The sequence below is a fragment of the Glycine soja genome, chromosome 6 (genome assembly GCF_004193775.1).
Source record: "Glycine soja cultivar W05 chromosome 6, ASM419377v2, whole genome shotgun sequence".
Classification (NCBI taxonomy): Eukaryota; Viridiplantae; Streptophyta; class Magnoliopsida; order Fabales; family Fabaceae; genus Glycine; species Glycine soja.
This window is the reverse complement of record NC_041007.1, coordinates 17,587,221-17,614,842: the sequence shown is the minus strand read 5'-3', so window position 1 is coordinate 17,614,842 and position 27,622 is coordinate 17,587,221. Positions and strand designations below refer to the sequence as shown.

At 36.6% G+C, this 27,622-nt stretch overlaps 1 protein-coding gene across 1 annotated transcript; it reads right to left on the bottom strand.

Moving 5' to 3' along the window:
• Positions 1-1,808: 1,808 nt before the first annotated feature.
• Positions 1,809-27,132, bottom strand: LOC114416565. The gene is made up of 20 exons (XM_028381470.1): positions 26,696-27,132; positions 26,332-26,401; positions 25,306-25,348; positions 24,064-24,141; positions 23,851-23,932; positions 23,656-23,738; positions 21,650-21,707; positions 21,044-21,154; positions 19,380-19,437; positions 19,081-19,177; positions 17,695-17,730; positions 17,390-17,526; positions 17,149-17,219; positions 17,003-17,056; positions 15,844-15,986; positions 3,990-4,130; positions 3,203-3,442; positions 2,927-2,986; positions 2,386-2,673; positions 1,809-2,296 (listed from the first exon to the last, which is right to left on the bottom strand). The coding sequence occupies exons 1-20, from the start codon at positions 26,847-26,849 to the stop codon at positions 2,168-2,170; spliced, it is 2,133 nt and encodes a 710-aa protein (XP_028237271.1). The 5' UTR covers positions 26,850-27,132; the 3' UTR covers positions 1,809-2,167.
• Between the last annotated feature and the right edge of the window lie 490 nt (positions 27,133-27,622).

Here is a 27,622-nt window from a genome sequence, read left to right as displayed (position 1 = left end):
AATGCTTCCTAGTTCTTCTCTTCTTCTCCATCTCTCCACACCAGAGGTTCCAGCGCAGAAGTCCCTCTCCTCCTCCAACTCTTCACACCATGTACGTTTCAACGCTTCCCATTCACGTTGTGGACATGTTTTCGAAACAAGCTTTCTAGAAAATGATTTCTTTTTCTTTTTTCTTTTTTGCTTTTTGGAATGACCATTATGGAATAGTTGTTCTGGAATAATTATTCTAAAATTGGTGTTTTGGAATAGTTATTCTGGAACACTTGTTTCAGAACATCTATTATGGAACACCAATTCCGAAAATAGTTATTCCAAAATTGGTGTTCCAAAACACCTATTCCAGAATAGGAGTTCCAAAACATGTATTATGGAATAGCTATAGACCTTCTGTACCAGAACCCAACCCCACCCCATGCCAAAAGAGACGGAAGGAACTTACTTACCTTCAATGGCGAGAAGGAGGCTACAGGTAGATAGAGGTGTTTTCGTTGTGGGATGGTTCAAATCGTTGCGAGAATCGTTAGAGGGAGACATGCCGTCACAGGTGGGAGGTGCTGTCGTCACAAGGAAGGAGGTGTTAGGGTGGGTTTCTGAAGGAGGAAGGTGTTAGGGTTGAGGGTGTTATTCATTAAGGGTAATTTAGTAATTTCAAAGGTGGTTGAAAGGTGTAGGATACAAGTATGGAGATATAGGATCCAACTTCCCTTTTCATGTATTGATAGCCTAAAATTTTTTTAAGGTCAATTAATAAGAAGTAATTGTTAATAGGATATTTAAAATAGTTATTATAATAATTAACAAACTTATTTAACGTGATAATTTATATTTCATTAATAATATAGTTTTTTTTAAAACTGGAAATGAATATAGTCAATAATCTAAATGTCTTTCAAACAAATTATTAAAAAATTATTTGATGTAAAATTTGTGGATAATCTTATTATACATAATTCATGATGGAATAACAATATAATTTATTTTTACAGTACATTCTGATTTTAATCAAATTTTTTATAAAATGTGGACAAACAAGTAAAAAAACATTGAGTCAAATTTACTTCAATGACCAAAAAATAATAATTGAATTATATAAAACCATTTAATAAAAAATATGAACGTGAAATCAACAAAATCAATAATTTCATAGGTTGTTAATAATATTAATATTTTGGAGGAAACAAGGAGATGGTTTTTTTAATTTTTAAATTATAAGAGCAATCAAGGAGAGAAAATTAGAAAAATATTTAAATATTAATTTTATACCAACTTATAGTTTTATTTCATTTGAATACTTATATATGAATTTTGTTTTTGTTCTTGTAAGTTCACATTTTTTTCAATTTTAGTCTTTGTAAATATTTTTTTTTCATTTTAATTCTTGTAACAGTTACTATAAGTTTGTCCTTTTCAATTTAAAACCATTTAAGGTTTTTATTTTTTATTTTTTAATCCCTGTAAATTAGTTTTCACTTTAGAGACCAAATTTTTTTAAAAAAAATACAAACTTACAAGAATTAATAATGAACAAAGAATTATATGAACCAGAAATAAAAAAGTACAAACTTATAGGGTTAAAAATGAGATAAAAAAAACTCATAGGAACCCAAGTTGAAAAATCATGAACTTACCGTAACTAAATTCATATTTAAACATTTAAAAATTAGAGAATATTTAGAAATGAGAATGATTTTTCCTCCCAATCTCAATTCCTATGCATGAAATTTTTTTCTAAATACCCGCATTTATTACGAATGATAAAATTTTCATGCGGCAAGACGTGTTCTAAAAATGAATTACGAATGATAAAATTTTCACAGGTCACGTAATTTTATCTTCATTGGGTAAGCCTCTCAAATTTGGTTAAAGTATCCGGCTTAATGAATTGACTGGCATGAATAAATAAATATCCTACAATCGAAATATTAAACAAATTTACGTTTAGAACAGTCAAATTCCCATATATAATATAAACATGTTTCATTCTTTTATTCATGAAATCTCTGGCATAAGGGGTATGTGCCTCCTAATCTCATGTTGACATGATGGCAATCTTGTATATCTGGCTCCAAACCAATAACACAATTGAATAGTTTCACCTTCAGAGTTCAGACCGTGTAACATTATCTCTTGAAAAGCTCATTTCCTTCATGGAGAAACCAAACTGAAACTACTCAGATTCAGAATCTGATAGTGGCATCTGGTAAGCATCTGACGGTTCCAAATCTGTCATAGATGGGGGTGGTTTTTTATTTGGCCGTCTCCGAACCCGGTCGCTCGGTTTCTGTTTTCTTTCATCCTGGGAAGACATTTGTCAGAGCAAAATTAGACAAGTAATACCTCCATTAGAAAAAAAATGCAAGATATGCGTATTAAGGCAAAAGTTACCATGGAACTAGGTTGACTTGGTTGGTTTGAATCAGATGGTTGATTGAAACTAGGTTGGTTTAATTCAGGTGACTGAACTTGTTGGCTCCTTCGCAGCCAGATAGTTCCCAAAGAAATTAATGCACCTAGAAGCAAAAACGGACCAACTCTTGGATCCTCACGGTATGCAGAGAGTCCACTAAGACCACCGAGAACACTCTGCTTCAGATTTTGCAAAGGAATATTTTGTGCAGACATGGACCAAATAGGTTCTGTGTCATCCGGAACAAGCTTAGGAGTTCGTAGTGTCTGCAATGACGAAATGGTATTTGCATTATCAGCAAACTATGCAGAATTAATCCCATAAAAAACTATCTCTCATTTTAAAGCATTAACCTGGGCAATCATGAAATTATAATCACAAATAAATGTAACATTTGGAAAACACCAGTAAACAGAATCAAATACTAGTGAGCCCAGGTTATTAATTCAACATTGAATGTGTGGACCCTGCATTAAGGCGTGTACCTACAAAACCTATTCAAAAGTTAATATAACTTACAAAGAATGGCAAGTCCCTGGAGTCACCATCAGAAATAATATTTGCAAGCCAGTGGGTTATCTGTAAATGAAAATAGAAAATATCTTAAAAGAGCTGTGCATTAGATCTTAGTCATTCTACATTATTAGTTCTTATAACACAACATATTTCACAAGTAATATGATGACAATACATTTAAGTTACAAAAGAAATGTAAAAACTACTAATGGCAGGCAAAGCAAGCAACAAGCAAAGCACCACTTGTCAATGAAATTTTTTTATTGCAAAATGGCAAACCTGTGAAACATCATCTTCTCCCTTGTACCCAGCTACAAACTGGCCTGTCTGATCAGAATCATTGATTAGATCTTGGACCAGTAATGATTTCCACTTTGTCTTTTCTTCTGTTCTCAAATCAACAGCACTACTATTCCTCAGGTATCGAATAACAAATAACCGAGGAATATCAGTCACACCCCGTCGTTGGCCACAAGTGTGTTCGCTAGTCGCTTGACCAAGGTAAAATTGGCAGTAATCCTAAACAATCAGTTCAGTCAATAGCTCAGGCCAAAAATAGTAGCAAAGATGATGCAAAAGTATTTTCCATTCAAAAATACATCAAAAGAATTTAAAGCAACACTTTACTTAAATATGAGAGGAGATTATAGGAATTAGGAGCATGTTTAGTTTGAAAAAACATTTTGTATTCATTTCCTGTTTTTTGAGATAATTACACAAAAAAATCTCATTCTCAAATATCTGCATGAATAAGCTCACTAAAGCATTCTAATGATTTAGTAGTAATATTAGGTCATGTAACAAGTTCAAATTGATGTATTATATACAGCTATCGTCTGGAAGATTAGACACTGTAAGGGCAGCAATTTAGAATAATATTTGCTTTGAAGCCCATTAGTAATCATCAAATGAAATTGGCATCCCTAAATCAATTTTCTTATATATATCTATTAAATTCATTCACTAAGTATCAGCCTTGTGAAATTTATTCTGACCAAAAAGAAGAGTAATTTATTTAGAATGACAAACTACAAGATAAATCAAACAAAAGAAAGGAAAAGATTACCTTTTGCTTTTCACCATCAAGCCAAGCAAATGTCAACCGCCTTCTCTTAAATGCATCCACAGCTGGAGCTAAGGATTGATTTTCAGATGATGCATCCACCTGGCTATGCTTAGACAATGTTTCTTGGACCCTGCACATAGTCTATGGAACTGAATTACAAATCTTCCAAATTTGATGAAGATGTGAAAAATAAAAATGAAAATGAGTAAAAATAAGCCAATTTCTTAAGATTATGCATATGTCTAGAAAACTAGACTGGAGCCCCAAATATACCTAACTAGGAACCTATCAAAACCCAAATATGCCAGCAATGATAACAGTGATTTGACTTTTGTAAGTCATAGAATTTCTAGACTTAGAGAATTCAGAGAGAGAGAGAGAAAATGAAGAAGTAAAATATCATTTATTAACTCAAGAACTTCAGGTTTACAAACAGTATATATAGACAATTCTGTTAGTCTCTAACAGAATTGGCTAATAACTAACTAACTAACAGAATTGGCTAACAACTGACTAGCTTCTACCAGAAGTAACTAACCAGCTTCCACTAGAAGCTAGAGGAGACTGCAGTTGAAAAACTGTAGCTCCTTATAATACTCTAATACCCCCCCCTCAAACTCAATGAGGTTGAGACTTTGGAGGAGGCTCAAGGACATTGAGTTTGGATCTCAAGAAATGAAATCTGGTTGGAGATAGAGCTTTGGTCAAGGCATCTGCCCACTGATCAATGGCAGGAATGTGGTAGACTTGCAGCTTCTTAGCTAGAACTTTCTCCCGAACAAAGAAAATATCGATTTCCATGTGCTTTGTCCTGGAGTGAAGAACAGGGTTATGATTGATTGTCACAGAAGACTGCTGGAGTAGTGAAAGGAACAGATAGTTCAGTCAGCAGAGTTTGAATCCACACTACTTCAGCTGTGGCTTGTGCTAGGCTTCGATACTCAGCCTCAGTACTTGATCTTGCAACAATCTGTTGTTTCTTAGACCACCAAGATATAAGATTAAGGCCAAAATAAATAGCAGCTCCTGAAGTAGATCTGTGATCATCAGGGTCAGAAGCCCAGTCTGCATCACAAAGGGCCTTACTGGGAATGGGAATTCCAGGAGTAGCAGCTTTGAGAAGTAGGCCATGGTGTAAAGAGCCTTTGAGATACCTGAGAATTCTTTTCACTGCTGTCCAGTGAGATTCAAGAGGATTGGCCATGAATTGACAGACTTTGTTTACAGCAAAACTTAGTTTAGGTCTGGTTATAGTGGAGAGTATTGAAGAGCTCCAACTACTGATCTATAAAGAGTAGGATCTGAGAAGAGGTCTGCTCTTGTTTTAGTAAGCTTGCATCCAGAAACCATTGGGGAAGCAATAGATTGAGCCTCGGCCATTTTAGTTTTCTGTAGGAGATCTCTTATATATTTGCCTTGAGTTAGAAGAATAATGCCATCAGTTAGGGTCTTGACTTCAATTCCCAAAAAATAATCCAGTTTCCCAAGTTGTTTAAGGGAAAAATTAGAGTGAAGTTTGACAGTGAATTGCTGGACTAAATTGACAGAACTGCCAGTGATTATAATATCATCAACATACACCAAAAGATAGATGATATGAGAGGTATCTTTAAAGACAAAAAGAGATGGATCACACTTGCTTGCAGAAAAGCCAAGATGCAAGAGTGTAGATTTTAGTCTATCAAACCACTGTCTTGGTGCTTGTTTAAGCTCATATAGAGCCTTATTCAATTTACAAACAAGAGAAAGATCGGGATTTTCAAATCCAAGGGGCTACTGCATATAGATAGTTTCCTCTAGAAAGCTATTTAAGAAGGCATTGTTAACATCAAGTTGAAAAAGTTCCCACTTATTGGTTAGGGCCAAGGTGAGAATCAACATTACTGTAACAGGTTTGATAACAGGGGAAAAGGTTTCATTGAAATCAGAACCAGCCACTTGATGAAATCCTTTTGCTACCAGTCTAGCTTTGTATTTATTAACAGTCCCATCTGCATTTTCTTTGACCCTGAACACCCATTTGCAACCCAGTGCTTTCCTATTGGGTGGAAGAGAAACCAAATCCCAGGTCTAGTTATTCATCAGTGCCTCATATTCTTGTTTGAATCAGCCGAAGCCTCCTTCACAGATTTGGGTTCACAGTGAGCAAGTAACAAGGTTGGATTAAGTCTTGGTAAATGAATTCCAGACTTTGATCTGGTCTGCATAGGATGAGAATTAACTGTAGAAACAATCTCCAATGCTGCACTGTGAGATACTTCAGAGAAAGACAAATCTGATGACTGAGGAGAATTGTCTTACACAGAAGTGGATCCAGTATCAATAGTAGGACTAGGAACCTCAGATGCAACAGTAGGACTAGACTCAGCATGGACAGAAGGACTAGGGCTGGAATTTGAATCAGCAGTAGGATTAACAGAAGTAGGACTAGCAACAGAATTGCTAGAGGGGGAAAGAGAAGAAATAGGTTGAGGAACAATAGGGATGGAGGGAATGAAAGAGATGGGGTTATTAGGATCTGAATCAGACATAGAGGAAGACAAAAACAGATCTGAATAAGGAAATTTTACTTCATTGAAAACAACATCCTTAGAGATAAAGAGTTTGCCAGTAGGAGAAAGACATTTGTAACCCTAATGAGATGTGGAATACCCAAGAAAAACACACTCATGAGACCTAAATTCAAGCTTTTGATGATTGTAAGGTCTAAGGAAAGGGAAGCAGGAGCAACAAAAGGCTTTAAGAAAGTTATAATCTGGATTTTTGTTGAACAAGACAGTATAGGGGACATTAAAATGCAAAGAGGCAGTAGGCAATCTATTTATCAAGTATACTGCTGTAGTGAAGGCAAAATCCCAGAACTTGAGAGGCAGGGAAGCTTATTTAAGAAGAGTGAATCCTAATTCCACAATATGTCTGTGTTTCCTTTCCACTACACCATTTTGGTGATGAGTGTGAGAACAGATCAATCATCTATGAGTGATACCTTGGCTTGCTAAAAAATTAGTGAGAGGTCTGAACTCCCTTCCCCAGTCTGTTTGAACAGTCTTAATTTTGGAGTCAAACTGAAGTTCAGCCATTAGCTTGAACAGTTGAAAAATGGTGAAAGTTTCTTTTGATTTATGTTTAAGCAAGTAGATCTAGGTGAACCTAGAATAGGCATCAACAAAGGTTATGTAATAGTAAAAACCATTTTTGGAAGGAATGTGGGCAGGACCCCATAGATTACAGTATATTAGTTCCAAAGGTTTTTTATAAACTGTTTCAGATAATGAGGCAGGTAATCTGTGAGATTTACCAACACAGCAAGCAGTACAAAATTCAAAGACATTTTTATTAGAGATTGGTATCTTACAATGATTAAGAACAAGTCTCAAAACATTAGAACTAGGATGGCCCAGTCTAAGGTGCCAAAGAGTTTGAGAGCCTGTGCTAGTACATGCACTATCAACAAAAGTGGTTTTTACAGCAGAATTGAGAGTATTTACATCAGAACAGACATAGGTTACAGAATTTGAAACAAAGCAAGAGGCTGAACTGGCAGGAATTGAGCCTTGGAGATGAAGATTTGGGAAGACATATAAACCATCAGGTCCAAGTGAGCCATTAAGCAAGATCTCATTGGCTCCCTGTGATTTGACAAGACAATAATTAGGATCAAATTCAAAATATACACCATTGTCTAGAGCAAATTTACTGACACTGATAAGATTTTTTGTTATAGTAGGCACAAGCAGCTGATTCAAGAACAGAGACACTTTAGAATTAATAGGACAAATAAAAATCGAAGAACCAGTGGAATGAATGGGCAAACCTTGTCCATTACCAATATAAATTTGGTCTGAACCTTCAAAGGGACTGAGTTGCTGTATGTTCTGTGATTCCCGTCACATGAAATGAGGCACCTGAATCTGGTATCCAAGTTGTAGGAGTACTGGTCTGAAAATTATAATTAGAGTTTGCAATCATTGCACTTGGAGACTGTTAATTCTGATTGTATTGCATTGATCTGTTCTGATTGGTACCTTGACCCTACGAATTTGATGATCTGAACCCATTGTTCTGTCCATAGTTATTTTGACCAGAACCATTTCCTTGACCAGAATACTGATTTTGACTAAAATTGATAGTCTGAGTATTTCCTTGACTTGAAGGATCATGGAGAGTGAGTGAAGGATTAGGTTGATAGCCCTGATCAAACCTATAGTGACAAACAAATGCAGTATGACCATACTTGTAACATACTTGACACTGGAAATTTGCAAAGTGTCCTCCCCAATGGCCACGACCGCCACCGCCACCACCACGACGGCTGCCGCGATTAAAATTTCCAAGACCAAATGAATCATACTGTTGTCAGGACTTGTTTGGCAATGCATAAGAGTCAACCAAATGATGAAGAGGAGTTAGGGCTCACCTGAGTAAGGTTAATCGAAGGCGATTCAGAAGTGTGTCTTCGAAACTTCAGCAATCGAGCTTCGTGAGCTAGCAATAATGCTTCAACTTCTTCAATAGGTAGCGGTTGAAATTTACTCTCTATAACTGAGATTACTAAATGATAGTCTTGCAGAAGTCCCTCAAGAATAGCACCAACGTGTTCTTGAAGAGAAACTAGACTCCCGACAGAAGCAAGTGCATCAGAAATGGCTTTGATCCAAAGCAGAAACTCGCACATGGACTTATCTTCAAGAATCATTGCGCGCAACTCAGTTCAAAGTTACCTTGCTCTGGCTCGCGTCTGTTTGTGTAAATAATCATGGATATGCTCCCAAACCTCGTAAGAATGAACGCATCCAATGATCCGAGATAAGATCGATGTGGACAGAGTCGATTGCAACCAGGCAAGAAGAACCTGGTCTTGCTGTTCCCACGCCTTGTATGCAGGATTCTCAATTCCTGCACCGTGATCTGCTTCAATAAGGAATCGTAAGGGAATTTGCAGATTTGTGGCAAACCTTTAAAGTTTGTGCGACTTGATGACAGGTTCAATTTGCTGTCGCCAAAGAAGAAAATTTGAATCATCAAGCTTCAGTGAGATCGAATTCGGAAATGCGAAAGTGGAAGAAGAAGAGATAGAGTTTGTTGCCATTGATGATCGACTAAGCTCTAGATACCATCATAGAATTTCTAGACTTAGAGAATTGAGAGAGAGAGAAAATGAAGTAAAATATCATTTATTGACTCAAGAACTTTAGGTTTACAAACAGTATCTGTATCTCTCTCCACCAACACATATACCATTCAAGTAGCTGCTGGAGGGAGATGGTTAGAGAGAGAAACAGAGTGAGAGAGAGAGAACGAGAGGGAGAGAGATACAGAGATAGCGAGAGACAGAGATTCAGAGAGGGAGAGAGATACAGAGATAGCGAGAGACAGAGATTCAGAGAGTGAGAGACTTTACGACAGGTACAGTACGAGAGTGAGGGGTAGAGACAGGGTGAGAGAGAGAGAGGGTAGACCGAGGGAGAGAGTATACACACAGAGAGCTGTAGATGACAGGAACATTCTCCATCGACGGGAGCTTAGGAGCAACACAGAGCGTTCTTGTTGGGCTGATGAAGACTACATACGACTAAAAAGACGATCATCCTCACGCATTGCATACGGTGACCAGGAGGATCAGAGTCTCGATGATGACAATCATGGTACCTGGGTTGAAGTAACGCGTAAGAAGAAAACGAAAGAGATGACCAATAGAAGTGGACCGGGTCGTAGCAGCCATCAACAGGTAGGACAGAAGGCGACATGGAGAGATAAGGCTGGTATCACGACTTTCTACTTCTCTAGATTCCCCGATGGGATGATGGAGAAGGACATGTGGCGCATCTTCCAGAAGTGGGGAAAGGTGTGGGAAGTCTTCATTCCCAGAACCAAGAATAAGTTGGGTCACAGGTTTGGTTTTGTGAGGTTTAAAGAAGTGATGGATGAGCAAAGACTGGAGAGGCAGCTTGATAACAACATCTTCATTGGTGGGGTGAAAGTCTTCGTTAATAGACCGAAGTTTGAAAGGGGGAAGGTGGTAAACTCTCGTGAAAAAGGGACTTCTAGTCATGGTGAGGGGGATATTCCCCAGGTATACAAAGTTGGTAATGGGGTTAAAGTTGCTCAGGTGGAAAACAATATCGGTATTAAACATCGATCATATGCTAAGGTTGTGAAGGAACCTGCACATGGTGTAACGGAACCTATGTATTCGTTGGTAGGTATGCCGGGGTCAGACAAGACGAACTACAGCCCAGTCATCCTGCAATCAACCAAGGCGACCTCTGACTGGATTTCTAAGGCCTGGACAGCAAGACTAAAGAACAGGGGAATGTTTGAGAGGCTGGAGGAGGAGTTGAAATGGGTGGTTGAAGACGATATTAATCCTTGCTATTGGGCGGATGACTGGGTCATCTTCCCTGACATGGATGAGTCCAAGGCTGCTCGCCTTATAGACCAGGAGAAGGAGCACGGGTCTACCCCTATATCGGAGCTCCAGAAATGGTCTCCGGAGATAAGACCCACACATAGACTCACCTGGGTTCTTCTCTGGGGTCTTCCACTGACAGTGTGGGATGAGGAGCTTATGGCGAAGGTGTTGGCGGAAGTGGGGGAGGTGGTTGAAGTAGATGAATACGTGGAGGCTAGGCGGCGTTTGGATGTGGCGCGTATTCTCGTACGGACGCAGAAGGAACCTTCGTTCCAGGCGAATATTCCGGCCATCATTGATGGGGTCGAGTATGTTCTCCAAGTTGTGGAGGACATGACGAGCCTGAGTAGGTCAAAGAAGCACCCTTGCCATGTATCCTGGTTTCCCCCTTCCCCATACTCGACCCAGCCAAACACCCCGGCAACAGGGGAGGTGCCCCACCCAAGAGTTTTCTCCGGCGTCGATTTCCCCAATGGTGTTTCCGACGACAACCTAGGTGAAGATTCCGACGATCGAGATGCTATCCTTCCGCCTAATACGCGCAGAGACCACTGGGTAAAGACCCTGGCTCGTAGCTGCAGGGACCGGTCCTTCATCCTTGATGACGTGGAACCATTTCAGATGGACAAAGTTCAAACTATGAAGGGTATAGGGGCAGAGGTGGCGTTGACATCTTCCAACGGCCAACTTCCCCGAAATGGGGCAGCCTTAAATGAAGAAGTTGAAAGGGATATGCAGGGTATCATGTTAAAGGCAAAGCATACGGTCAAAGACAGCCTTTTAGACCAGGCCCATTTGACTTACACTCTTGTGGATACCCAACATAGGCCAGAAAAAGGTTCTGCAGAGGACAAAGAGGAAGATTTGCCCCTTGCGGCAAACATACCTTACGAAGCTCAAGTCACGGATAACGATAAGGGTACAGCTAGGCATCTTCCCTCTGAGTTGGTAGCTGAGGAATTGGGCCAGCTTATAGGCCCAACCTCTTCAGTTAATAAAGTGTATGTGAGAAGAAAAGAGATGATGAAAAGTAAATCCAAAGCCCATCAGGTGGAGGACCCTTTTGGGGTTTGCAATTCAGAGCCTCACGCTGAGTTTATGCCTCCTTTACAACACAAGTCAGATTTAATTACAGACCCTATGGCTGATGTTCTGACCCATATACCGAAGGACTCTTTTCATATGCAATGTGCCCTTCTAAAGGAAATGGGTTTATCCTGTGGGGATCAAGACAACAAGGTAGAGGAGATGTTATTATCCATGGAGAACAGAGATGCTTTGATGGCAGGAGAGAGGGGAATTAAAAAAACACAATCATGATTATTCTCTCCTATAATTCAAGAGGTTTGGGGAGGGGGGTTAAGTGGACTGCTATAAGAAGAATTATTTCAAAACACAAGGTGGACCTCGTGTGCATCCAAGAGACTAAAAGGGAGATTTTTAATAAGTATATTTGTCAGGCCGTTTGGGGGGATCCTACTGCTCAATGGGATTATGTTCCATCTGTGCAAGCTGCTGGGGGGTTGTTATGTATGTGGAATAATTCCACTTTGGAGATTGTAAGGAGGGTGAAAAGTAGGAGCTTCTTAATGCTTGAAGGGAGATGCATTCCCAATGATCAGAGGCTGGTGATTGTAAATGTTTATGCTCCATGTGACCTTGAAGGGAAGAAAGCTTTATGGGATGATCTAAGGCAGTTGAAAGCCTCTAACCCAGGGGGACTGTGGTGTGTTCTTGGGGACTTTAACAGCATTAGAAGTGCAGAGGAAAGAGTCAGCTTATCCCAAAGAAGGATAGACCCCCATGATATCTCAGCCTTTAATTAGTGGATTTCTGATTTGGATCTTCAGGAAATTAAATCTGTTGGGCCTAAATATACTTGGATTAGGCCTAATGGTTATGTGAAAAGTAGGCTTGATAGGTTCTTGGTCTCGGATCAATGGTTGTCCGTGTGGCCTGATTGCTGTCAACATGTTTTGCAAAGGGACTTATTGGATCATTGTCCAATCATTCTGCAAACTAACATGGTGGACTGGGGCCCTAAACCCTTTAGGGTCTTTGATTGGTGGCTGCAACAGAAGCAATATCAGAAATTGGTGAGAGACACCTGGAATAATAACCTGCAGGGAGGCTGGGGGAGTATTGCCTTAAAAAATAAGTTGAAAAACTTGAAAGCTGTCTTAAAGCAGTGGAGTAAGGGTGAGGGGAATGTTGATGCTAACAAAATATCCAGCATCCAGAAGAAACTTAATGAGATGGAGGACTTAACTTCTAATCGTATTCTGTCTGACCAAGAGATCCAAATTAGAAATTCCCTTCAGCAGGACCTTTGGAATGCTTCAACTGCATTGGAATCTTTGTTGAGACAAAAGTCTAGGATATCTTGGCTGAAAGAGGGGGATTGCAATTCTGGGTATTTCCACAGAATGATAAATTATAGGAGAGCCTACAATGCTATTCCAGGAATTTATATTGACGGAGTGTGGGTTCAGCAACCTATTTCAGTGAAGAAGGCAGCTATTAATTATTTTCAGTCCAGATTTACAGAACAGAATTATTCAAGACCGCAATTGGATGGGGTCCCTTTTAGATCTATATCTCAAGAGCAACGACAGCACCTGACTTTTCCCTTCTCTGACCAAGAAATCAAAGAAGCAGTGTGGAGTTGTGGAGGTGATAAATGCCCTGGGCCAGATGGCCTTAATTTCAACTTTATCAAAAAAATTTGGGATATCTTGAGACTAGATTTTAGAAGATTTGTGGATGAGTTCTATGCTCATGCCAGCTTTCCTAGAGGCACCAATGCTTCCTTTGTGGCTCTAATTCCTAAGATGAATCATCCTCAATCCTTCAATGATTATAGGCCTATTTCCTTGATAGGCTGTATGTATAAGGTTATAGCTAAGTTGCTGTCTAACAGACTGAGATCTGTCATGGATGGGCTAATTGATGAAAGGCAGTCAGCCTTTATTAAAGGAAGACACATCCTTCATGGTATTCTGATCCTTAATGAAGTGGTTGAGGAAGCAAGGAGAAATAAGAAACCTGTGATGATTTTTAAGGTGGACTTTGAAAAGGCCTACGATTCAGTTTCTTGGTCTTTTTTGGATTACATGCTGTTCAGATTGGGTTTTTGTCCAAAATGGAGATCTTGGATATCAGCTTGCCTCCACTCAGCATCTATATCAATTTTGATAAATGGTAGCCCTTCTAAGGAATTTAACCCTTCTAGGGGTTTGAGGCAAGGGGATCCCCTTGCTCCCTTGCTTTTCAATATCGTGGGTGAAGGTATTACTGGTATGATGAGACAAGCAGTCCAAAAGAACCTTTATAGAAGCTTCTTGGTTGGGAAGAAGAAGGAACCTGTAAATATATTGCAGTATGCTGATGATACTGTTTTTGTAGGGGAGGCTGTGAGGGAGAACATTCATGTTTTAAAGGCCTTATTAAGAGGTTATGAGCTAGTCTCTGGGTTAAGGATTAATTTTGCCAAAAGTCAGTTTGGGATTACAGGTGGTGGAGTTAATTGGGCTTTGGAAGCAGCTAATATCCTGCATTGCAGACAGCTGGAGTATCCTTTCCTCTATTTAGGCATACCTATTGGAGCTAATCCTTCAAGTCAGCTGGTGTGGGAACCTCTCATCAATAAATTCAAGTCTAAATTAGCCAAATGGGCTCAAAGAGATATATCCATGGCTGGAAAGATCACTCTTATAAATTCTGTCCTTAATGCCCTTCCAACTTATCTTCTTTCCTTTTTTAAAATTCCTCAGAAGGTAGCCACAAAGTTGATCTCCCTCCAAAGGAATTTTCTGTGGGGTGGAGATAATGACCTCAAAAAAATTCCTTGGGTAAAATGGGATGATATTTGTTTGCCTAAGAATGATGGAGGCTTGGGGATAAAGGATATCTCTAAATTCAACATAGCTCTGATGGGTAGATGGATATGGGGTTTTGCATCTGACCAGCAGCAGCCCTGGGTCAGAATTTTAACTTCAAAATATGGTGGGTGGTCTGAATTCCAGAATGGCTCTGACAAAAGGGGCTTTTCCCACTGGTGGAAAGATATTAGAAAGCTGTATCACCAGGAAGACTGCAGTATTTTTAAAGACAATTTGTCTTGGAAGGTTGGAGGTGGGGAAAGTATCAAATTCTGGACTGATACTTGGTTAGGGGATCAATACAATCTACAGCAGAAGTATCATCAGTTATTCCTCATAAGCAGACAGCAAAAGGATCATATTTCCCATATGGGCCATTTCAATCATAATACCTGGACATGGGACCTGAGGTGGAGGAGGAATCTCTTTGATCATGAAAGTCTCTTGGCTGTTCAGTTTATGGAGGATATCAGCTCTGTTCCTATTCAAAGACAGGTGAAAGATAACATGTTGTGGCTGGCTGAATCTAATGGTCAGTATTCTACTAGGTCTGCTTATAACTTATGCATGAACACCACTTCAGCAAACCCTGATGGCAACATTTTTAAGACAATATGGCAGCTGAAAATTCCCCCCCGGGTGGCGATCTTCTGTTGGAGACTTCTTAGAAATAGGCTTCCTACCAAGGTCAACCTCCTAAGAAGAAGGGTCAGTATTCAGGAAGACACTTGTTCTTTATGTGGCTGTGTGCAAGAGGATGTGGGGCATTTGTTCTTCAACTGTAAAATGACAAATGTTCTGTGGTGGGAATCTATGAGATGGGTTCGGGTAGTTGGTCCCCTTTCCATTAACCCAATTCACCATTTATACCAATTCTGCGAGGGATTTGGATCAAATGTGAACTACAGTTCAAGATGTGGGTGGTGGACAGCCTTAACCATTTCTATATGGCAGCATAGGAATCAATTGATTTTCCAAGGAAAACCTTTTGATCCCTATAAAGTAATGGACCATGCTATTTTCTTAGCTTGGTCATGGTTAAAGGCTTTATGATAAAGATTTCAGCATTAATTTCCATCACTGGTCTTCTAATATATCTACTTTTGTTGCTTAGATGGGTTTGGGTCTGATTGTTTTCTGTTGAGTTTGTGTGTTGTTTTGGAGGGTAGCACTCTGGTGCCTTGTAATTCTTCTCTTTGGTACCTCTGGTACTGGTTTACCTATTAATGATATATATATATTTGCAGCCTTCCAAAAAAAAAAAACAAACAGTATATACAGACAATTCTGTTAGTCTCTAACAGAATTGGCTAACAACTAACTAACTAACAGAATTGGCTAACAACTAACTAAGTACTTACAACTGACTAGCTTCTACTAGAAGTAACTAACCAGCTTCCACTAGAAGCTAGAGGAGACTGCAGTTGAATAACTGCAGCTCCTTATAATACTCTAATTGTAAGGAACTCAAATAAGCATAATTTTCGACGTAAATGATGAATTAGCACCTACTTTGTGGAATGTATCATAGAAATTATGCCCAAAAGACTAATATACATACTTCACGCATTTTGTTCAACTCCAGACTCGGCCTTCCTACTGCAATAGCACAATACCATGTTACTGTATCATAACCAGCACGAGAATAGCCATGAGGATCACAGCCTAGCTCCATTGATGTCACACTCCTTAGTTGAGGAAGCTCTGGAAGCAAAAAGGGTGGATAAAAAAAAAGTGCAAGAGATTAATTAGGGCTTAGAAAATTTACCATTCTATAGTAATAATAATATTGTTAATAATAATAATAATAATAATAATAATAATAATAATAATAATTCCTTAAATAGAATAACACATGCATGAGACAGAGAAAGTAATTTATATATACCATGAAAAGGGTTAACTAAGTTTTTAGTTCCTAAACTTTCTTAAAATTCGGTTTTTAATCCCTAAACAAAAGTTTGAATCCCATTATTTTTATTTATTTAATTTAATGGGGTTTCAGGGGCTAAAAACCAAACTTTAAAGAGTTTAGGGACCTTAACCGGTCAAACTTTTGTTCAAGGACTAAACCAAATTTCAAAAAAGTTTTGGAACTAAAAACTTAGTTAACCCTACCATGAAATACCACAAACTCAAATGATGATAGTATAGTATCATGCACCTATTATAAGATAAAAAGAATTTGCCAACACATTCAAGGGGCTGTGTTTGTTGATATATAAGTGGATATAAATAGTCAGTAATCACTTTGTGGTTCCTAGTCACAAATGGATAACATGCCCCAATGGCACATAGTATCTAAACAGACAAACAGGTTTGGGTTAATGTTGTGGTCCAAGCTACATATGTTAAGGACATAAATCCAAAAATTAGTCAAAAGTCATTTGCCTACATAATCATGGTCCTCCATGATCCCAGTTTTTCTTTCATTTCTCTTTATGATAAACTAGATACCAAAGTTTTCTTTTAACCTAAAGTTTTAGAATGTATTTTTCATACAGGAGTGAAGTATAATATTTATTCTCCAAAATTCTTTGGTTTATTCCAATTAAATTAGAAGCTAATTCCATCTATTTTAAAGATTAGATCTATCAACTGAAAAATCAGTTGAAACTAACCCACCTTTAAAAGTTATAGGCACGGAATTTTTCATTTAGAAAAAATTACAGACATCAAACACGAGAATGCAAACAATATTACAATAATTTTGCATATACCTTGCTGTTTATTATTTTCCATCAAATTCAAAAAAAATGAATTGTTGACTGAACCTGCAGCACACAATGCACAGATAGTCAGTTCAATGGAAAAGCAAAAGTATATTCATAAGGTTCTGAGTTAGTATGACAAAGATGTTACAGACCATGGTGAACAACAGGTTTGACACCTGGGTCTTTAAGAAATACAATAGCAGGTGCAGATTCCACCCCAAATCTGACATTTAAAAACAGATGAAACAAAAGAAATTTAACACTTAATACCAGATGAAGCAATGAATCAATAAGCTGGTGAATATAACAACACTCATAGCACCATCTTCTGTATAGAAAAAGTGAAACAGAATAAGGTTTCCTGATTCAGATTTTCTGAAAATTATCACTTACGCTCCCCACCAATAGGAAGATTCCTCTTCTCGCCAGAGAATGAAAGCAAATGAAGCAGAAGCCCAATAGTCTTTAGCTGCTTGTCGTATAAATGGAGCAGCACGCTCACCAGAATTTGAGAAAAAGATTACTTTTACCTATAAGCCATGATCCACAAAAACCAAAACTTAATTAAAACAGATAAATTCAAATATGGATCTACTCAATCAAAGGGCATCTAAAAACAATATTTATGCTCAGAAAATCATGGAAGAAAACATCAGAAAGCAATATATGGAAATAATATAAGAGCAAGGTAATAGTACCTTATGAAGGCTAGTTTTACCAAGAAAATTTGGCACCTGAAATTTCGGTAGTGTTTCAAATACCCTTAGTAACCATAGAAACTCACAATAAACAATTTATATTCTAAAAGCAAATCAAGTAAATTACATTGGACAAAGGTTATCAAATCGTGATTCAAATTGTGAACTGATGAGCTAATTTTTAAATCATGAACCATAATTTGTATTGAATCGTGAGATTCAGAAGCAATGAAAAATTACTTCAAATATAGCATAGCTAGGAGCCTTCTAGCACCAGGGTACATTAGTTAGTTCGTTAGTTAGTTATATCAAATAGATGATAAATAGTGTTCAATATAAAGATTTTCAACTAGAAATAGATAAAACAACTAAACCAAAAGTTGAATAAAACAATATTATTAGTTACATCTAAGTTTGTGAAGTCTTTATTTTAGAAGAATGGAAACAAAACAGTTAAATGGTAAATAGGGTACATTTATTGAATGAGCAGTGACAAATAAAGTGATTACTGTTGTGTTAGGCAGTCAACTTCTAACACAAAACATTGTTGAATCTTTATGACACGGACAAATGTGATTGTTTAATGCTGAATAATTTGGTAATAAGGTTTAAGTAAGGCTAGATTAAAGGAGAAACACTTTGATCTCTATTTATAGGATCATAGGAGACATACAGAACTATACCAACTACTACAAAAGGGTAAACCGTAAACCTCACAGCCATACTAGGAATATATGGGAGAGAATAATTGATCAAAGATGAAGACAAGATTCATACATCAGAGAAGCAATTTGGTTTTATTATTCGGAGGTCAACCATGGAAATAAATCAACAATACATCTTTTTGCGAGGTTGACGGTGAAATGTAAAAGGAAATTAAAAGATCTACACAAGGTTTTCATTGAGCAGCAAAAGGCCTATGCTAGACTGCCTAGAGAAGCTTTGAAGAAGGCAATAAAAAAGAAAGGTGTTCATATTTTCCCGAATTTGGGCTGTCAAGGAGGGTGAAGACTGAAGAGTCAGGGAGCATCCAAACTAGAGACTTGTATAGTATAGTTGTATTCCATCCATAACCAACTCAATTGAAAGACCTATCCTTTCTATCACAGGCCACAAACTGAATGGCCAAAACTGCATCCAATGGGCAAGGTGTATGTATGAAACAAAATATTCTGTTAGTTTTGCAGAAACTCAAGACGGGGGGAAACCTAGACAAGGAGATAAAATCAAGCTTGCTCATACCCAACATTATACTATATCAATCCCTTACCCATGATCATTATTCAAGGAATTTCCTTATATTAAATATATGCTATAGAAAAATAAAAGAACCCTACCACACATTTACAGAAAAGAAAATGATCCTTCATAGTTTAGACAAATTACCAGTGATTCCCTAGAGTAGTAGTTAATTTGAGGTAAAGCCAATACAGTTGTTGCAAACCAATTTGTAACCGTGTCAACAGTAAGCTCACCATCAAACCTAACACAGGAAAATAATGTATAGTAATACCATGTAGTAGAATATGACTTATGCAAGTAGACTAAACCCATGATAATAATGTGTAATGACCTAATAATCCAAGTTAAATGCAAATTACCCTCAGTTAATAAAGTTAAAGAGGATTTACAAAATTTTAATCGTCTGTCCTCAAACCAACCATTGGTTTTATGATAAAACTCACCTAATAATACATTTAGAAGATCGACATCCTGCGGGAATGGCAACAAGAGATGGAATTCCTGGATAAATTTTTTCAATAGGTCAAGACAAGGCACATGTGATCTTTATCACCTAAAATTTAAAACAGCCATCTACCATTTAAGGCACAAAACAAGCATTTGTAAGTCAAATAGAATTACTGGCAATTTATAGAACTTCACCCTTCTTCTGATAATACATTTCTAGTAACAACACTCAATGACATACAATACTTGTTTACCTATGTTGGTAGGTGTTAAGGGAACATGCTCAACTCATAAAAAAATTTCTACTACTATTATAACTACAATGATATAACATCTCATTGCCCCTACATTCTCAACAAATTTTTGCCCAATTGATCAGGTAATTCAAATCTTAAAGAAATCCAACATTTGACTTTCACCTCCCAAATTCCCAATTCCTCTTTTAAAAATCTTCTCAAAGCCTTGTTGATTGATTCTGTATTATATATTATTTATATTAGATAGGTATAATTTAGGGAAGTTAGATGTATCACGGGATATAGGATATCTACATCATATATCTGCTAGATTTAGAGCATTGCCCAAGTCAATCTAATCAACAGAAAATTATTCACTATTCAGTATACTCCTGTATTAGTTTCAACTTTCAAGTACCCTCAATGACAGCTCCAGGGTGATGGATGGCACCACCAAAGTAGGAGGTAATTGCTCTTGAATCTTGAGTAGTGGCAGTGAGGATCCAATTGCAAGGTATGGGACTTGAGTACCACAGCAGAAGTGTGGGATTCTAATGTGTGGTTTAGTAGGTGTTGGGCAGTACACATTGAGTACCACTGCTTGGTAAGCATCACCATTCCAAACTTAGTGTATATGGGTTGTTTTACAATGGATAAACTAATGGCTTTGTGGACTTGCAGCAGTGTGACACTGACAGCATCTTCCGTCGTGTTGCTCGAAGTAATTATGAATTATTTCAAATTTGCAAATTGCTTTTATGGGTGCCAAGGTAGCCAGTAGCCACTCAGTTTTAATTCTTCTGATTTACTTTTACCTCTTGTCTTCACATTCTAAATTAACTCTCTTCACATGACAATATATCTATGTATCATTTACTAAATTTAATGGGCTTAGTTTCCTTAAATTTGATTTAATAGAGAAGCAATGTACTGAAATTTCCTGTATTTTATGGAATATCAATTATGTAATTGTGTGTTTTTCTCCCATTACAAAAAAAATTGGGCCAGTCACTGCTTTTTGTCTAAAAATTAAACTATTCTTTTAAGTTGATTATAAGGCCAACACATCATCTTGTATTTATCTTTAATCAACATATACCAAAAAAATCAACATAGAAGGAAACCATCAATAACAATCACAAGTATACATAGATAAGTGTGTATAGAAAAAAAAAACACTAAGAATTAACAGACAACCTGCAACTAGTCTGATTTGGGTAAAACAGGACAATCTTTACAATGAATTTACAAATTATAATTGCAAGTTTTGTAAAGAATGCTCCCTATATTGGACTGTTCTAGAATTATATAACAGAAGGGTCAAACAAAACAACTACTTAAACCTGGGAATAGTCATATTTTTATAGAGATCCTGCAAAAAGAAAAAAGAGAGAAACAAAAATTCGATTATATTCAGCACATACCATTTCTAAAAAATGGTTTTCCTGTTGATCTTCTATCAGCAAGGTATATGGCGAGCTCCTTCTCACCAAGTTCCACCATACCAATGTTGGCAAAAACATCCAATAAAGAAGCTAAAAGAAGAGGAAATAATCAGAATAACCTTATCCTTAAACTGGTGAGCAATATAACAAAGTGCTTGTTTATTAATTAGATAGAGTCCATGTAATATATAAAGAATAGCGACATAAATTTAATTCTGTTTATGAAAGGAAACACTGCCAACAACAAAAAAAAGAGACTAGCACAGAGCCTTTTATTTTGTCCATAAAAAACTTCCAAGAAAGAGAGAGACAGAAACATAGAGAAGGGGGAGATACCCCCAAATCTACAAACTTTTACCTCCTTGTTATGAAACAAGCTTGCATATTTCTCATATAAATTTTCATCTTTGTTAGAGGGGAATTTCTCTCCCTTTTTCTAGCAATACCATTTAAAAACCTAAAGAAGTAAAGACTAACTCAAGAAAATTAAAAGATATTAAGCAGAAGAGGATAACATTTCCACACCAATATATCACGTGCATAAAGAAAAAAATTTATGCCAGGAGTTCAGTTTAAGTAACATACCAATCTTATTCCATGACTTGGAAAATTGAGCACAACGTTCACTCCCTGATGAATACAACTGATACAAATACATTCAGCATCTACTTCAAGTTCATTTTCTTAAAGAATCAAATAGATAAAGATTATGATCAAATCTATCTTTCAAGAGACAGCATGTTACTAAAAAATGAAGAAAACTAATGCATATTTTTCAGATTTAAAAATGTGATCAAATATGACTCAGTCTCCAAGTCCTCAATTCAAATGACATGATGGAAAGGAAATCATTTACCAACATGTATTGTCTCAAATATACTGCCACAATTCTTTTGGTGAAATAATGTTCCAATATTATAAAAAAAATAAAATGCATTACATTGAAATTTCATCTGGCTTTCCCAATTTCTATGTTTGAAGAAGAATAGCAAAAGGTTCGAAAAGGCATGGTTAAGGTGCTGAAGTGAGGAAGCAGAAGAAGTCAGCACCTCTTGATGGGTGCCACTTGACTTCATTGAGGTACATGCCTCTAGCACCTCAGACATGCCTTTGTGATTAAGCCATTTAGGCAATACACAACTTAATGTATTATTAATAAAGAAGAGAATGAAGAGGGAATAAAGAGACTAAGAGATTTTGTATTATTGAATTATGAAGAGATTACAAAGAGGCACCTATATATAGAATGCTGAAGTTGGTTAGTGAAAGTGACAAACAGCTTACATAATAACTAAATAACTAACTGCCATACAATACAGACTAACTGTACACTAACAATACACCATTTAGCTCGATTAAAGACCAAATTTTCAGAGATATAATTTACCATGGAATCCCTCTAAAAAACTTTGGATTTCCTTGTTGGTCTCCCTCTCCCCCCTCTCCCCCTTTTCAGAGGACTAAAAGACATGCGGTTTACTCTCCTCACTGGTGCACCCCTAAGTTGAGCTAAAATCAGATGGACTATTGACAAATACATGCAGTGAATACATTGCTAGTATATTCCTGATGGGAAGTTAAATTATCCACAATGACTAGACCGGACATTGTCTTTCCTGTTAGTGTTGTCAATCAATTTCTCAATTCACCATGTGATAGTCATTGGAATGCAGTTGTTTGGATCTTGAGATACATCAATAGATAGGAGTCATGCTAACATCATTAGATATACAGATGCAGAATGGGCAGTAAATGCTAGTGCTAGATAATCCATGATAGGCTACTGCGTTCTCATTGGGGGGAGGGAACTTGTTCTCATGGAAGAGGAAACATAAGAAGAAAACTGTGGTTGGAAGATCAAGTACAAAAGTAGAGTATCGGGCTATGGCCAATATGACTTGTGAACTCTTATGGATAAAGCACTTGCTTCAAGAGTTGAGTTTGGGAGATAGGTTCCGCGGAACTTGCTTCAATCAGCTTTTCTCCAAATCATATCTTACACAAGAGTACTAAACATATAAAGATTAATTGTCAATTCATTAGAGAGAAGATCTTCCTGGGTATCATCAAGACTACTTTTGTGAGCTCTAAGGAACAACTTGAAGACAGACGAACTAAATCCTTACAGGATCCTAGGATAGCTTACATATGTAACATTCTCAATACATCTTAAAATATATGCTGTAGCTTGAGAGGGAGTGTTACTATAATCAGATTTGATTCTTTCCTTTATTAGCTTGCCAGGAAACCGTAAGATTTGAATCAAAATTTTAGGATCAATTAGTATCCCTCACTAGTATATATCTGTACATATTCCTATAAATATTAGTGAAGTACTCAGATTCAAGTATAGAAACCAACAGTTGAGGCATCAAGAATTAACAGTCAACACAATTTTACAAACTTTTAGATTTTCATTCAATTAAATATAATTTAAATGAAAAGAATTTTAATTTCATGCAGTAGTTACGGAGGGTATTAGTGGTAAACACAGTTAGTTTAGTTCTATGACAAAATGAATTAAAAATAACAACAATAATTTAGAAAGTTAGACTATGATCACATTTATTACAATATATCTGCATGTGTACCTGAATTAGCCATGGCTTTGCATCTGGAAATATATACTGGAAGTCACTAGCTGTAATGACTTTAGAAGAATGATCTATAGATCCTGAGAGGTAAAAAAACGATGCATGCATCAATAAAAGGATTTCCACATCAGAAATTCATTGAAAAAACTTCAAATAAGATTTCTATTACATATGATGAATGTTTTGACTAACCAGAGGGGGCCTGTAGTAAAGGGAAATCCAATTCCGAAATATGTTTCCCTGCATAACGCTTGCTGGCACTCTCAACAATATGCTACCATCGTAAAATTATATCATTTAATTAAAGCATTTGGAGATGATAGTAATCAGGGATGAGACAAACATTTACGGAACAGGTCTTACAAATAGACACAAGTTTTAAAGGATGCAAATGAAAGTACTCACAAGTTGTTCATCAATACCAAATATGTCATAGTCTCTTTTCCATAAAGGATTTGTCAGCAACTCATAAGCATATCGAATCTGTAAATCATGCTCTCAAAGCAAATTGCATAGCGTCATAATCGACAACCATTAAATAAAGAACAATTGTAATACATGAAACCATATTATAGTACCCAGGGCATATGGTAGGAAAAAGAAATAAAATTTTATAAATAGAATACCACAATCTCATTCCATGAATGCAATCTAACATGTTTACGAGTTACAATATCCAAAACAGTTTATACATATCAAATTATCAATTTCATAATAGTTGCATTGCATGCCAGGGTTCAACCTGCTAGGTCTTTTTAAAGAATAACCACAAGAAGTTCATGTATCACATGTTAAATACATTTCAACATTTTTTAATAGAAACCAATTTCAGGCTTTCAGCATATCTATTCAGGGGAGTTACATTGCATGCCAAGGTTCAACCCCTGCATGAAAGGGAATAACTGAATGGTGTTTTAACTTCAACTACAAGTTACATTAAGATATCTAATTTCGGCACTTAATCAACCCGAATATCATTTTCTTTCAGAGTAACTCCCTCCATAAACCAATATAAACAAGGACCATCAACTTTAGTATGCAGAAAGAATTTAATCGCAATGGTTTCATCTTACTGAAAAAACCCTGGCTTCTCCAACCCTACTTCAAACATACATTTGTAAAACTCATGTATAAACAAAGCTCTCCTTTCTTCACATCATTCCAATATAGTGTTTGCAAAAACATATTAAGGCAATTGCACTTCACAATGTCAAGGAAGTAGTTGTTTATCTGATTAAGCGGATTTGAGGCTTCAAAACCATGATGATGGGATTCATTCAGATGAATTCAACAGTCTCTAGTTTGTAAGTATCAAAGTCTAATTTATTGAATGCGAATCAAACTGGTCCTAAGAAAATAGATTGAATCATGAAACCAACACAATAAACTTAAAAGTTAAAACTACATTTGAACAAAGTATAAACCAAGTAGAACGGTCCTGATCAGGGTGTTTAAGCCATATTTAATAGATCCCCGCTTCAAGTAACCACATAGTTGTTCCTCTTTGAAGATTTTAGTAACATCCAGAAATAATCGAAACATAAAGTATGGATTGATGACCTTTGTTCTTAGGAGGATTAAGAGCACCATACAATAATTTGACTGATAGACAAGATAGTTTGGTAAATAAATGGCCTCATAACTAACCTTTAAAAACTCATGAATATCAAAAACTTCCACAGCAGAATTCCTGAAAGACAATGTAACTAATTTCATAAGACTATAAATGGCATGCTGATAAAATGTCACAGAAAATGCTCCACAAAAAAATTAGCGCATTCAGATCCAATTAGTACAGGCCAACATGTTCAACAAACTACATGATAAACAAAAATCCAAATTCTTTCTTTGAATTATTTTGATAAAAGAATCTTAACTACCCTATTATAGCCCATTAAACTCCATTACACGGTATAGAGACTCCAATTAAAAAGATAAATAAAAAAATCCTAACACATAAAAAGATATAATCCCACCCATGGCCCATGTAAAATGACCTGATTAAAAAATAATAAACAAAAAACAAAAGAAAAATGTAAAATATAAAATAGCCAACTACAGTACCCAAGCTAAGTATAGTGAGCACTGAGCACTAACCTAGCCACTACTCGTCTCCAACAGCACAAACATAAACCAAACATGTACCTAATATCAACCCCTTAGGATAAGAAAATAAGAAGAAAAAATGAAATGAACTTTTCCTTAAGCTAACATAATTTAAAAATCAAATTCTGGAGAAGCTAATGTGAGAGAGTTTCTACAAATTAGCCTATGAATAAGCTAATTTTAGCTTATAACGAAACTTATTTTATTTTTCCATCTTATTTTCTTCTCCTAGAAGCTTATCCAAGCAGGTCCATTGTCTTGCACCATACACACTTTTTAAGACTAGATGTTCCAAATCATTCAGGCAGTGAATAAGAATCTCATTTATGCTCATAAATCAGTGTTTCAAATCGTGGTTGGGAATGGCGAATTCTTTAATGGCAATGCAACTTCAAACCATTTGCATAATGAAAGATTATGTGTGTGCTTAGATTATCTTTTGAAAAAAAGAAAAGAAAAAGGAGTATGTGCATAAATTTAGAGTATATTTCACAGATAACACTGTCAAATGCCAAACTACGATGAAATCACTCCATAACCTAATCGAAAGAGGCATGACTGAATTACCATTTAGATTCAAGTTTGTCGTAGGCCTCCTTCACTTTCTCGACTGAACTATAGCTCTCAATTTGCAGAACTGCAATCACCAAAACAAAGAGAAGAAATAAAAATCAATTTCACTAGAGAGAAAAAAAGGGGCTTAATTACACTTTTAGTCCCTCAAGTATGCAATTCTAGTCACCCAGTATCGCAAATGTGGGATTTAGTTCCCAGATTTCAATTACGCTAACTTGCATACTTGCAATACCTTATGGACCCAATTGGCACAATTAAAACTTAAGGGACTAAAATCGTACATTTGCGATACCCCAGAGACAAAAGTGCAATTAAGCAAAAAAATGAAAAAGAAGAAAAAAAAGGAGTTAGTTACCATCGTAATGAGAAGGAGGAAAGGCATTGGGAATAAGGAAGAGCTGGTAGAACATGGCTCCGGCGAAGAGAAGAATAGGGAGCGTGTAGGCTCTGACGATGGAAGCCATGGAGACTAAGCGTGAAGGAGAAGAATTCGCAGAAACCCTAGACATGGTGATAGAATCAGAAGTGGTGGCGGTGATTGTGATTGCAGTGAGTGGGGAAGGATTCTCTATGTTGGTGGCAGGGTAATCATGGGCAATAATAGGGGACACTGGTGTGTAGTGTAGTACTGCCAACGTTACAAACTTGTTCGGAGTGTTTAAGGCTACCTTCTAGAGTGATACTCTTCTTGTCCCTTGGCTACGTCTTCTCCTTCTTCCCTTTTCATCAATCTCTCTCTCTCTTGTTGCATGACATGGACTTTTTCAAAACAGAACATACAAAATGTAATGAAACACAAATCTGAAAATATAAATGAGGATGCTCTAAGCCTCTAACAGTGATAATAACTGATAAGGGTTAACATTTTTTTTTTCTTCTGAATGATAAGGGTCATCATAATCCACGTTGGATAGATTAAGTTGTTATATTTCCTCTTAACTTTTTTTAAATGCTTTAGTATGGTATATCCTCATAATTTATTGTTTAGTGTACTGATAAGAAATTATAGGATAATTATATCAAGCAATTTTATTAATTAAATTTTTGCAAATTTATATATCTACTTTTATATATAAGAAAACTTTGCTTGAACAAATGTTAGTTATTCATCAAAGATTCAATTTTATAATAACCGTTAGATATTTTTTAATAATCGTATTTATTGATAAGATATTCTAATGTTCTAAGCAATGCAAACATGTGTAGCTGTAAAACTCAATTAACAATGGATATTAATTATTATTATAAACAGATATTATTCATTTACTTATTTGTATGGAGA